The sequence below is a fragment of the Prenolepis imparis genome, unplaced genomic scaffold (genome assembly GCF_030444845.1).
Source record: "Prenolepis imparis isolate NDT839.2.m4 unplaced genomic scaffold, iyPreImpa1.0 SCAF_7, whole genome shotgun sequence".
NCBI classification, from domain to species: domain Eukaryota; kingdom Metazoa; phylum Arthropoda; class Insecta; order Hymenoptera; family Formicidae; genus Prenolepis; species Prenolepis imparis.
In genome coordinates, this window is record NW_028141165.1 from 2,798,518 (window position 1) to 2,812,890 (window position 14,373).

Genomic DNA, 14,373 nt, shown 5'->3' on the forward strand with positions numbered 1-14,373 from the left:
GCGGTTCGCATTAGCGCGTTTTTCCCGTTTCGCATCGGAAATGTTTCGTTTCTCCTCTCGCGGTCACGCTTTTACGAGCTTTTTACGTATTTACTCGTCGGAAAAACGGATGTATGCGCCCTTTTGGCGCGATCTCGCGCGTAAAAATGGCCTCTCTGTTTCGAGCGCTTGAAAAAATCAACGTCATTGTCGGTTAGCTCTCGATGAGCCGCGTTTAATTGAAGCCGACGAAAGCCGCGAGACGACGATTAAACGTAACGTGTATATCGACGTTTAAATAAAGAACGTCGTTTCACGTCGTCGCGGCTCGAGAATCAGCCCCTAAAATACGTTCGCAATTGACCGCCCCGCGAACGGTGACGGCGCAACCGGGTCAAATATTTGCATACGCGGCATTAATGTGATCATCGGCATTGTCGGCCAAACATATATGACAATGACGGCGGTTTGACGTGGACCGTGCGCGATTATTAGCCCGCGGGTTCGGTCGCCCACGTCCGGATACGCCTGTAAATATTGCGTGATACCGGCCAACTACCCTCTCCCGCGTTCGGGCAAAGAGGCTTTTGAAAATTCATGCGATTCGCGTTACGCGACCGCACCCGGATGGCAAACCCCCTTATTCGCCGAATAGCCCCCCGCTCGCGAATCAAACTTTTAGGACACGCCCGTGTTTCCGGTTATCGTAATTATTACGTGCCGTTTTACTCGGAAATTTTGCCGAACCGTTTCGGAGAACGCGCGGGGATAATTGCCACATTATAATCTCCATACGCGGCCGAAATAAATCGCTTTGTCCGTAATATCCGCGCCAATTATTTTGCAATTTCGCCGCCGCGCGAAATAGCATCGGTTCGTCGAATTTCTGTAATTTTGATCGCTCTCTCGCTCTAAACGCGCTCGCGCAGCGATATACGATTATGACAAATTGTAGCTTTAGTTAGACGTTTATTACGTGCGGTCCTGTCAAAGCATCTGTCGACAATATATGTCGACACCGCCGGAGTGTCGTCCACGAATTTCGCAGTGTATCGTTATAAACGGCACATCGTAATCACAATTTTCGCGAGAGGTAGATTTATTTATAATTCTGTTTTGCTACACTTTTTCCATACTTGATATAACGATGTAACGGGATGATAGATTAAATCATCCGATAAATCGTCTAATAAATAAAATTGATAAAATTTTCCAAGACTGATCGATTTCTCACCCAAGACTTATTTTGTGTGTTGCAGATTTTCACGCGCTTCGGCAAAGTTCTCAAGATCGTCACCTTCACAAAGAACAGTAAGTACAGCGTTCAGTATACATCGTTGTCGTTGTCCTAGAATCGACGTGCCGAAGGGAAGAGAGGAAGGGAGTCGTGGCACTTTCGCGGGTTATAGATCTCGCTCTTCCGAGGCAGACACGCCACGGCACTTTAGTACTTCAGCGTGCCTGAAGTGCATCCTAGCCTCTCTCCCGTCGTCTCGTTGCGCACACTTGGGGCCGTTAGTACTTTCGGAATCGTTCCCCAAAGGGTGTTCTCGAAATACCCGCAAACCAGATTATTACATAAGGCAGTTTAGAGACCATTTCGAACATGTGGCTGGTGTAGATACTCTTATAATTCAGCAATATTGCGAAAACTTTAGGGTGAAACATAATCGAGACACTAATCAGCTGATCCAGTATTATTTTTTATTTTTATATTAGAATTATATATCGAAATGTCCCTGAATTATTTTATGCGTCTCGCGCTTCGATAATTTTTTAATCTTTCCATCATTTTAAAAAATTTCGAATATCGTCAATGATTTATGAACGATAGGTAAACTATTCTGAAGCACGATTAACGTTTCAAAATCTGAACGAGCCAATTACCTAACAATGTAACGCAGTTGTTTCGATTTTTAATCGTGCAATCTCTTAATCAAAGTCGTTAGCTCGGCGGATCGAGTAACGTAAAATGCAATTTCTCGTTACACACCCGTTATACAACATATACAAAGGGAGACCAACGCTCGGCGTGCAGCCGACGAGCGTGTTACGAATTCATGCCTACAGCGCGGACGAACGCGCGAAAGGCATCATCATTTCCTGTGCGCGCGTGCCTACATATATATAGGAATCCGTGTATGCGATTGTGCATCCGTGTGCGTGACAAATGCAACGCGCGAATCGTAACGTCAAGTCCCCGCGTGGCTGAGCATACACGCACGTGCTCCCGGATCTCCTCCCGGAGGAGTTCAACAGAGAGTCGCAGAGAATCGCTGGCAAATTTCGGGCTGCGGAAGGATATCACATTGTTGCTATTCAAATGAGACGAGAACGCATTCGGGAAATCCTGACGAAAGTGCGCCTTTCGCACTTGGGGAGGTAGATCGCGATTTTACATATTGTATGTCACGCATCTCTCGATTATTTTCCCTTGTGTACACAGAGAGAATTTTCTCTTAGAATTTACCCTGAAAATCATGGTAATCGTGGGACAATATGAAAAGAATTTTATGAGAATTTCTCTGATTAATATTCTAAGAGAAAATTCTTTCAGTGTAATAATGCACGAATCGCGAAACGGGAAATAATATTTTTTTATACGATATCTTAATTATTATTAATTATTAATTATTAATTTTCTTTGAATGGTGCAAAGTGAATTATCGAATGGGGTATGAAGAGCAAATTATCGCCGCTTTATTATGGTATTATGTCGCGTATCTCTCGAGATTATAACGAAAAACTATAAAATGAAAATTTTTGCGTTCAATCGCGAGATTATACGAGCAAGATAAACGTTATCATCGCAGGTGAAGGTATACGAGGAGGAAAAAGCGCGCGTATTTTATAATTTTGTGAAATGAAAAGCAGTTCCTCTTTTTTCACTCGTTCGAAACATCATGGGGAGGCTTTGTCGTGCGAGAGAGAAAGAGAGCTTTATCCTCTTCGCTTCCGCGTATTTCAGATTCGAAAATTAAATAACATCGCCGCAGGCCCGATCCTTTGTTTCGCATCATACGCGTAATGAAATATACGTGGCACGACGACGAGTTACGCGAATTCGACGTACGTTATGCGAGATTAAAACTCGCGAAATTGCGGACGGGGTTGCCTTCTCTCCCTCGCGACGTTTCGTTTAATCGAGATTTAATGACGATTATAAACCGCCCCGACCGGCCGGACGCGAAAAGCGAGCGACGCGACGCTGGAAGAGAATTTCCCTGAAATATTAACTTGGCGAAACGACCGCGCTCTCGTGGCGATTTCGCGTTTGTCTCTTTCGTAATTGTTTATCCTTCTGCAAGACCGGAAGAAGTGGAGAAGGCCTGAGTAAGCGCTCTCTCTCGCGACACATTCATTTTACGCTCTCGCTTATTCAGTCATAAATATTAGATTAACGACCTCTTCTTTTCCCTCCCCGCGAGTGGCAATTAATCGCTGATAAAAAGGGATAAAGCTATTTTCACGCTTAATTCTCAAGTTACTTTGCTTCGTTTTCTCGATATCTCACTCTAAGCGCGCGATCTGTCAAATGTGACCGCAGACGCGATAAAGTTCCGGAATGTTTCTTAAACATACAATTATGTCATGTTTGCGGTGGCGTATATTTAATCGAATATTTCTCTTAATTCGCGTAAAAGCGGGATTCATCCCGCGCATGGAGTAGTTTTGCGAATAACAAAAGAGAGAGCGGCCCCCCTCTCTCTCTCTGTCAGCGAGATATTTTGCGGTCACCGTGTACGGCCGCGCACGCACGTGTCCCGGGCTTTGGCCGTATTACAGTAAAGAGTTCCATTATCACGGTGGAGCAAATTCGAAAATGAAATAGCGTAGCCGCCGGCTGGAACTTTGGCCGACGGCACTAACGAAACAATTCCGGCCGCGCGCGGGAAAAATGTATTATTGTGGCAGAGTTAGTTTCTCTCGCACAACGCTCGCGCACTAAATTAACGAATCACCGCTTTTTATACCCGCGCCCACTGCTCACGGATATTTTCAAATACACGTGCGATTTAACGCAAAAAAAACATATAGGTATACCTATATACCGTTTTTCCATTCTGGAATATCAGATTTTTTGGGGCCTTTTATACTTTTTGCCATCTAGAGCTGCACATTTTCGACAGTATTCTATCTACTCTCTTACGTGCACGTTTTTCAATATAGTTTATGGAATTTTGTATTTTTTTATGTTATATAAAATACATTTTTAAAGCTATTTTTTGCCTATCTTCCAACTAGCTAGCTACGGTGCGACGGTTTTGCGAAAATAATCAACTCTATTGTTTGAAGCAAACACATTATTAAATGAGCAAACGTGTCCATTATTTGTATAACACAAATTACGAAATCGCGCAATATGCCGTTATAGAGAACGAAAATATAATATTGTATCTTCCCTAAAATATATATATATAATATGCATTGTTATTAATGATCTATTTTGCCGGTCGTACACAATGACTGTCAAACGTCAACGTTTGGTATCCGATAAAATTAGAGACTATTATGGTTACGCGACTTGCAAAATGCGTAATACAATGGACGACATCGTCTCACGGTTTTTATCGTCTTTGTGTGTTCCAGGCTCGTTCCAGGCACTAATACAATACGCAGACATGCTGTCGGCGCAGACTGCTAAATTCGTAAGTATCCACTTGACTCTTTGCGCCTCTTCACTCTCCGTTGGTCGCCATTTTATTTCTTCCCTTCCGGTGCGTCCCCTGTTTTCTTCCTCTTTTTCTTTCGTTTTCTTTATTTTTTTTTTTTTTCAAGTTACCCTCTTCATCCACTACTATACCGCGTCCCCGCGGGACAGATCGAAATTTTCCGTAGAGTATCTCGCGGGAAAATAATTTCCCTCCGGCGAAGAAAGCCGCGATGCGGCACTTAATTACAGGAAGTGAGCTCGATGAATGCGTAATCGAAAGATTGATGACGGAAGAAAAAATTCCGACGTCGAGGCAAGATATCTCGCCCGGATTCTCTTCCGCTTTTTATATATAGATATTTTCTCCCCGGATTTATGGAAATGTCGGCTGCTTTGCAAGCCAAATTAATTCTTGAAGCGCGGACCGCAGATGCGCGATCGATCTATACCTCGCGATTCATCAGTATATCGATAATGTTGATTTTATTCGCGGCATTACATGTCGTATCGTTCTTTCTCTTTCTTTCTCTACCTCTTGTTCTCTCTATCATCAATATTATTTGATTTACTGCTTTACCTGTAATTCCCGTAATCGTTTATTTAACCTGTGCGAGATTTTTAAAGCGCCACATCCTGACGATAACCACTTCTATTTTTCTTTTTTTTAAGGAGGTTGAGAAAGCCGTAGCATTAAACTTGCCGCTGCTTAAGGTATCACGAATTGTGTCTCTGGCGTAAATTTTCGTTTTAACCTGCGTATCCCTTGTAATATCGTTTTATCCCTGTAATCATGAGCTAAAAAGTATCACGTATCCTGATACGAAACTACTATCCCACTCTTCTCTCTTTAAGAAAGCTAAGATATTTTCAGCAGCATTAAAGCTGGCACTGCTTAAAAAAAAAAGATAAAATTGAAGATGCGCGCGTGTAATTTTTGTTCTTAAACTTTTCTTTATCATTGGATGGCGCAACTAATTTCCGATGTAAAGCCTGTTTATTTCCTAAACGCACGTTGTATCATAAGCTGCTCTAGTACACTCGAATACTAATCAATTTTTGTTTAAAGGAAGAACAAAGGATGTTTTCTATAAACTGTCTATAAAAAAAATTCACTCTCTCAAACTTTCTCTTTCTCTCTCTCTCTCTCTCTCTCTCTCTCTTGACTATAATTAACTCTCTATTTATGTTGATTTGATAAACACGTTTCCCCCGATTGTACATATTTCGTGATTTACTCGGCTTTTTTTCTAGCAAATTCCGTTGTGTTATGTATGTTTGAGATGACTCGATAATCTTTGTGCAAGTAAGTGTGATGCAGCTACTTCGCTGCCATGTACATACCGAATGTTTGTACTAATTCTACGTTACTTAATCGCTGTCACTTGAAGTGTATCGTTTAAGAATTACACAGCGAAACTGAGATTCTATAGCTTTAAAGAAGCAAACGAAAGGAATACCTTTTGTTCTTTTTCACTCTCTTTGCTATTTCGAAATTCTTTCGAGAGCCGTGAGGAAGGAGCCGAAGAAGATCCCAGAAAACCGGGTGCACAAAACGCAGAGAAGGGGTTAAAACGGGACGCTCGCCGCCTCGTTACATTCGGAATTAACTGCGTCAGCAGTTGTTCGCGTGTAGGATGCGTCGCATTGTTTTACACCGTCAACAACCGACGGAAGCCGTCGCGAACGGCGGGAGCTCGCGAGGAACTTCCGCGTTCGAATTCATCCCCCGTGCGTTTGGAAAATCCCTTCCTCCCTTTCCTCTCGTCCACTCCTCTCCCTCCTATCCCGCTCGACGGTAAGCTCGTCGCCGCAAACTAGTAAACCCGCGCACTGATCAAAGGGAAAATTAATTCGCTTGAAATACACTGGTTTCGCCGCGAACCACTACCACCACCACCATCACCACCACCCGCGGTGGTTGTGCAAGACAGAAAATTAATTTAGCTTTGTTGCGGATATCGCTCTTTTCCGATTCTATCTTTCTCTCGTTTATCCTATCCTCCTTTTTCGTAATTTTTCTCACCGCAAACGCACAAACGATAGCGATCGTTCGTTCGAATCGAGAGATACCAGTCGGACTTGATACTTTTCCACATAAATATCTGTCGTTCTCCAAATTGCATATGGTCGATTTTCCGATATGTACTCCTTCCGAAAGGAGTATGGCTTCAAAAGCTGGCAAAATCGATTCGTCTCGCTCGTCGATTATATTAACCGACGCACTCTGGACCATGAATAAACCGCCCGAGGAGCAGGGCGAAAGAGCGACAAAGAGAGGCCGCCATGCGCGCACGCCTGAGGCTCGCGGCGCGGGCCAACCCGGTAATTATGTACGAAATTCATTAGCTCGTGTAAATATGGACCGGGACCGTGGCCGGGTACACAGCACGCACTCGCACGCACGTTTACATACATATACATATATATACATACGTACGCCATTGTCGCGCACAATGCAACATCGACCACGCACTACTCAACAGGCACACTACTCGACCCACCAGGTCCCTGTTAAACATTGGCGACATTGGCGAGCGACCTGCAACGCAAATTTCATAATATGTATGTATGTACCGGAAGTGTGTCGCAGTATCAGTCGTGAAGTGATTGAACGAAAAGTCTCTCGCGGATTTCGCTCCGAAAATTCCCGTAGCCCAAAACCCCGATTTTCTGGGTTTCTTCTTCTTCGAGTTTGCGCGGAGTTTATATAAGCTTCTTCCGATCGAAGACTTTTCGAAACTTTTCGCTCCTCTCACGGCTTCCGTTAACTTCTCCTCTGGCCTTTGGGATGTACGAGATTGTCCAATTTTTCTTATCAAATCTTTCTTATTAAATAATTGCGCTGTGATAATATAAGATATAGTTCTTTCTCTTCAAAAATTTGATCAATTTTTAAATTTCGCGAAATGCAGCAAAAAACAGATAGAGAGAAATTTCTCTTGAGAAATCGCAAAAAGCGATGAATCACGATACAAAGAGAGATGTGTGAGTCACTATGGGTGTGTTCTAGCTAAAATAGTTTAAACTTGAGCACAAAAGCGTAAAGTCGTTCCTCGCGGAATAATCGCGCGAATAACGAAGAATCTTGCACGATTTCTTGCGCAGTCGCTCGACGGACAGAACGTCTACAATTCCTGCTGCACGCTGCGCATCGACTACAGCAAGATGCAGAACCTCAACGTCAAGTACAACAACGACAAGTCCCGAGATTACACCAACCCGAATCTACCGACCGGCGACGCCAATCTGGATGCCGCGTCGCTCGCCCTCGGCGGCGAATTGCTGCCCCAGCTGTTGATGGGCGCTGGTTCCCAGCCGCGTGCCCGAATACCCGGTGAGTATTTTTGTCTATAAAATGCTCGTATATAAAATATTTTCCCTTCTCTCCTACCCTCGATTCAGATCGCATTCGACCCCTCAAATAAATCGCATTATTTGCGAACGTATGAATGTGTGTGTGTGTGTGTGTGTGTGTGTGTGTGTATGTATATTAAGTACGAAAGTCATACATGCGAGACGCGTGAACAATGAACACGTTAATCTTGCGCGATTCTATATAATAATACGCGATACGTATATAGTTGAATATGGTGGAATTCGCGATAGACGCTCGTTGCAAAATTCATCGTCATTAAACGCTAGTCAGACTCGGCGAAATTCAACGAAAGCGATTCTGAATGGACCGTATGTGACATATAAACAATGAATGCGCGCGGCCCTATACAATACTGCTCGGTAATAGTTGAATATATAGATGCTTTGCGATAGGCGTTTTCAAAATTCATTGCTCCGTTGAATCTACAATTGTGTATGAATTTGGAATGCTCTTTTTTGGCATTTTGTTTCTAAAGTTTCGATGAAAAGGTACAATTAAACGATTGATTGAACAATCAGCGGCACGCTGATCTCCACGCGATGTTACATTTTATTGAAATTAATTACGTTAATAGAGATACCGATTTTCCGTCATTTTGACATCGCGCTAAATTATTATCATCGCATCATCCCCCTCCCATAATCATAATATTTATTATTATTATTATCATTGTCATCATCATCAATGGTCAATGTTGGGAATAATTTGCCGACGCTTAAAACTCAGTTTTGTCCGTCGGTCGGTCAGTCGCAATTATTTCCTCAGCTGAATTAATTAATTTACAAAGTACCCACGACGCGAGCGATCCGGCCTTGGTCGCGCGCGCCGAATCGCCCGGATTTTTGCGTTGGCCGCGACAACGCTAGTTTAAATTACACGCCCCGGTGTGTTCGGGGCCGCTTGTTTGGGTTAAATTAATTTCACGACGTCGTTGTTGGTGTTTAATCTGTAACGTACTGTAATCCACTTTGCGCGTCCTATCTCGTTGCGCAAACAGTTCGTTGATGGCCGGGGATTAGGAGGAGACCCGCGACGGTCAGCCGCATAATTAATCCGGACGCGTCAAGAAAATCGACCGCGCGGAAAGATTCGGCCGCCAGAAAGAGAAAGAAATCGGGGAATCCTCAGGTTTCGGCGGAAAGTTTTCCCCCTCCGAGGAAAGGGGGTCTCGCGAGTCTCTTTCTCTGCCTCTCTCTATGATTTTCGATCCTCATATTCTCGCTGTATCATTTAAAAGCGTGTGTTATAATTATAGCTTATTTTTCCTATCGCAATGTTTTAACAGTGATAATAACGTCATCTGAACTTCCTGAAGTAGAGTCCATTGCAGGGGCACCGGGTGTGCTGCCCACGCCCTTCGCGGCTATGCACGGCCTTCCGTCGCCCTTGGCGGGTCCTTACAACGGCGTGCCCCCGGCGGGGGGCCTCGCCGGCCTCGGGGGATTCCCTCTTGGCGCCGCTGGTTTGGGGGTACGAGTGCAGGGAAGTGCCCAGGCGTCGGCCGTGTTGCTCGTCAGCAATCTCAACGAAGAGGTAAGTAACCTCCGAAATTCAGACTCTCTTCTCCTTGTCCTGTACCCTCGGTTCCCCGACGCGTCGCTCCTGAATCGCTGAAGGGCGAGAGACACCGCACGAAGACCTTCGGCAAAACATAGGAAGGAAAAGGTGGACGAAGACCTGCGACGTGATTTTTTTTTCTTTTTTTTTTTTCGAAATCGATTTGCTCGCGATACTTTCAACGAGAACTTTTAGCGGGACATTGAAAGCACCCCGAAAATTTTCTTTGTGTATTTTTTCCATCAATCGTGCAAAATAATCCAGGAAGTTTCGTTTCCACTTAATTGTTCGTTTCGATTCGAAAACGTTTGCCGAGAAAATTCTCAGTTCAAGAAGTTCTTTTCAACTTTTCTGATTAATGTACACCGATAAAATGCGATTGAATCTGTCCGCATAAAAAGGGTTTACGTATCTCTCTCTTTTATGTAAAGTAATAATTAAAATATATAACATTATTAAGACCGCGAGACCGCATTTCTCTCAGCTTGGTTGATCGTCCTTAATTACAAACCAGTTCAAATTAGATGTAAATACCAGATAGAGCCAAATGAATATATAGAGATGTTGTGTGTACGGACGTCTAAGCACGATATGAGCATTTAGCGAGACGAAACGTTAAATGTACGCTCGCTCACGACGAATGCGGAGGAAGTGTTCGAGCAAACACTGAGAGAAATAGACCATCACCACCGCCACGTGCGAATAAGTATGTCGTACGCAAATAATACATCTTGTAGTAGGTACCGTCGTACAATAATGTATATGTGTGTGTCTGTGTGTTTGCGAAAGTCTCTCTGATTCCGGCGTATCTCTACCCCGCGAGAAACATAACCGGGCCTTGCCCGATGCAAAACACACACACACACACACACACATATATCTGCGACATACATATCCGCACGATTGCCTCTTCTTCACATCTCTCTGTATCTCTCTGTATCTCTCTTCTCACTTCTCCCTCTCTATTCTATTCTCTCCCATCTCGGGCTCTTGTACTCTCTCGTCGTACGACCAACCCTCATAAGAGACCGCAACGCAATTTCTCTCAGTGTCGCTGCGACACGCGCGACCAAGCAACCAACCAACCAACCAACCAAAGCACCCCCGCCTACCAGATATTATATATATATATATATATATATAGTATATACGCACGTGCATATACAGGTATAATTACACAGTCTAACGAGCGAGTTATAACGTAGTGCTACGTAGGCGAACCCCGCAGTCTCTCGATCCTTTGGCTCGGTCTTTCCACCGAGTTGAATCATGACTGGTCTCTGGAAAACTTGAAGATCCAGGAGAGATTCGTGAGATTGCAACCCTAAATTCTGCAATGTTCAAATTCTCGATTATCGATCTCCGTGTAAAAAAAAAATAGCAGCTCAATTTATATTCGTTGGCGAGAAGAAAATCCATTATGAATTAATTTTATTCGCGATATTGAAATGTTTAACAGAAATCGCGTTCCGGAATTATATTAAAGAAAAGAATGCCTGATTTTTTTAACTTGATCTCCAATCGGGGACTTTTTCGAGATTGTCCTGCTTAGGTGGGTGGAAAGATCGAGCCGCGACACGTATGTGCCCTGTTTCGTCACGAGACTTTCGATTCTGTCCCTACTTGCCCCGCTCATTTTCGAAACACATACAAATCACTCCAACGTCACCATCCTGCGCCCTAATTAATTCGTAGCGTCGTCGACTACGACGTTACTTTCTGCGAGGCGACGTTCATCTCTCACGTTTCACTCAATTGATGTATCTTATAGACGTATTAGGGATCGTATGTTTTAATTATCTATATTTTTATTTAAATAATTCATTATTCCTGTCTCTCATGGAGGCATTTATACTTATGCTCTTGCAATCGATGTACAAACTTAGACGTGGCGTTCAGAGGCAAAAACAAGGAACATTATCGGGTAAGAAACATCAACGGGATGATGAATGTCGCCTCGGCAAGAAACTGTGTGTCGGCGTCACACTTCGCAGCTGCAACTTGTCACTACTGTACTATAACTGTGTGTACTACTATCGTTGCGTCGCGCACAAGCTTCGTACAATCTGATCCGAGCATCCTCGCGAAGCAAAGAGATACTTGTTTCTATCCGACTCTCTATCGTGAATAATATACAGTGTCAAAGTAGATATGGCCTTTCCTTTATTTTACTTACGAAGAGTCATTTTTGATCAATTTTTCTCGCGAAGAAACCGCGAATCTTGTGCGCTTCGCCAACACTATACATTGAATCCTATTATACTCGCTGACTACTGACTGGACTCTGTCTGTTCTCTGTGTAGATGGTCACGCCTGACGCTCTCTTTACCCTGTTTGGTACGTCTCCACATTTATATTATTAATTATATTACATTATTAATTATTATATTTACACCCTCTCGCGCTCTTCTCACGCACACACGTATAGCCACACGATCCGAATGCGGACAACACGAGACACACTCGCTATCACTCGGATACACGTGATACACGCGTGAATTAATATGAAAAGAAAAAAAAAAGGAGAAAAAGAAACGGAAGATATGTATCATAGGCGAAAAGACAATGTATTGTTCGGAGGAAAATTTGAAGTATTTCTGCTCAATCCCGGTGAATATTGTTCGCGATCTGAGCAATAACACCGCTCACACACGAACAAACACACACGAACGTAGAATCTTTCTCACACACGATTGTCACATTCGAAGTTTACGTCATACCGTAAAGAAAAGATTTCTTCCTTCTTTTCCGCGTTTTTTTATTCGATTTTTTTATTTGGTTTTATTTGTTTCTCTCTCTCTCTTTCTCTTTTCTTTTCCTTTTTCTTTTTTTTTATTTTTTTTTTTATTTTAGCAACTTACTAAAACTCGAGAGCATCGTCATTCTTCCTCTGAAAAATCATGTTTACTCTCGTGAAACATCCGCCATAACATATATTCTCTGATTTAACGTTTAATCCGTATTCTTCCGATATTTCGTGATTTCAACTTATTTTATTACTACAAGCTATTCTATTCGCAATTTCATGATCACACCGTCATATTACATACATCATCGCCATCGTCATATAATAATAACAGCGTCATATATACTCGTCACCAACGAACACACACGTTCTCCCACATTCTCTACTCTTCCAAGCATCTCTCTTCTAAATTATTTCATTAATATTTTTATTAATATCAGTTCCACACAACCTTAATATTACGTAAGCTTTCGCTTATTTTACGTAATTCCATAGGAACTCACTATTAACGAGGCGTGCGACTCGGCTGACGTAGTGTTTTTCTTCTGTGAGCTACGATTGTTATGCAGATTTTCCCGGATAATTACAGAGAAACGTACAAAAATCACGTACTATGTCGCAAAACGCGTTTTAAGAATTATTAAAATTTCTATCCGTATTTCTCTCTCTTTTTCGTACATATATTCTTTTTTTGCGGCTTTTCGCGCTAGCGAAAACTTCACCCGCTTAACTATGCAGTAATATCGAGAAACGCAAAAATATAAATAAATTAAACTTTCTGTGTAAAAAAAAAACTGTTGTGTCGTTAATTTCTGTATAATGCATTTTATTTTAACACAAATTTATTTAATTGTCAAAATATTAAAAATTTGAAATTTAATTATTTGCAATAATAGTCTCTATCTAAGCTTTTCTAATTTCTCTTTCTTCCATGAATCATTATTTTAAAAAAATATGAAAAGGAAGATTAACTTGATATATTTTGTATTTCAAAACGTAAAGAAATGTCAATAATAAAATTGCTTTGTGTGCTAACTGAAAAAGCTTCCTATATTTTATATTCTGTAGAAATAAGAGCCGAATCGCTAGCCTCTTGCATGTCCCGAATCTTATATAGATCCGATCGTACCCCGATCTCGATCGACCGAATATCGTCCCGTTCATCTTCGATTAATCCTTAAACGCGCAGCCTCTAAAAGAATACACGATATACCGTGATCGCTCGAGCTTACTAAAGAGAAATTTGCGTGTATTGTGCATATAGGCGTTTACGGGGATGTACAGCGTGTGAAGATCCTCTACAATAAGAAGGACTCGGCACTAATACAGATGGCCGAACCTCATCAGGCGCTTTTAGGTGAGTGCAAATTTTATCAGCATTTAATTTGAAATTGTTTACGTTTCATCATAAACAATTCATACATTAATAATTCTATCCCGAGATAAATTATTTCACAAGGCTCGAAATGTGAAAGATATTGTTTTCGCTGTTGGAAATTGGAAGATGTAGTTTTGTGTTGTTTACAACACTATAATTATAATACGCGTAATTATATTAGAGATTAATTAACATTGTTTGTGTGTGTTTAATTTGTATGACAGCGCTGACCCATATGGACAAGTTAAGAGTGTTTGGGAAGCAAATCAAAGTGATGCTCAGTAAACACCAAACTGTCCAATTGCCAAAAGAAGGTCAGCCGGACGCGGGCCTCACGAAGGATTATACCAACAGCACCCTTCATCGATTCAAGAAACCCGGCTCGAAAAATTATCAGAACATTTATCCGCCGAGCGCAACCCTGCATTTATCAAACATTCCGTAAGTAATCCGGCAACGATAAAGTAAGATATCCTTCCTCGACAGGCGCTACATTTTTCTCATTCTTAACGGTATTCAATTTACTCTATTCAGGGCTACGGTAGCTGAGGAAGAGATCAAGGACGCTTTTACCAAGAACGGCTTCACCGTGAAAGCCTTCAAGTTCTTCCCAAAGGACAGGAAGATGGCTCTCATACAGATGCCTAACATGGACGATGCCGTGGCTGCGCTGATCGTGAGTG

At 42.3% G+C, this 14,373-nt stretch overlaps 1 protein-coding gene across 21 annotated transcripts in view; it reads left to right on the forward strand.

Moving 5' to 3' along the window:
- Nucleotides 1-14,373, forward strand: part of Heph (polypyrimidine tract-binding protein 1 heph) — a 381,098-nt gene that overhangs the window by 353,517 nt on the left and 13,208 nt on the right. For 14 of the 21 annotated variants that reach the window (XM_083042016.1, XM_083042019.1, XM_083042023.1 and 11 more), the window contains 9 exons: nucleotides 1,239-1,290; nucleotides 4,570-4,628; nucleotides 5,303-5,344; nucleotides 7,739-7,967; nucleotides 9,295-9,542; nucleotides 11,870-11,903; nucleotides 13,577-13,669; nucleotides 13,915-14,131; nucleotides 14,225-14,366. In XM_083042016.1, coding sequence (XP_082898142.1) covers nucleotides 1,239-1,290; nucleotides 4,570-4,628; nucleotides 5,303-5,344; nucleotides 7,739-7,967; nucleotides 9,295-9,542; nucleotides 11,870-11,903; nucleotides 13,577-13,669; nucleotides 13,915-14,131; nucleotides 14,225-14,366 — 1,116 coding nt within the window. The remainder of the gene's footprint in view (nucleotides 1-1,238; nucleotides 1,291-4,569; nucleotides 4,629-5,302; nucleotides 5,345-7,738; nucleotides 7,968-9,294; nucleotides 9,543-11,869; nucleotides 11,904-13,576; nucleotides 13,670-13,914; nucleotides 14,132-14,224; nucleotides 14,367-14,373) is intronic. The other 7 variants (XM_083042024.1, XM_083042029.1, XM_083042031.1 and 4 more) reach the window with 5 other exon arrangements.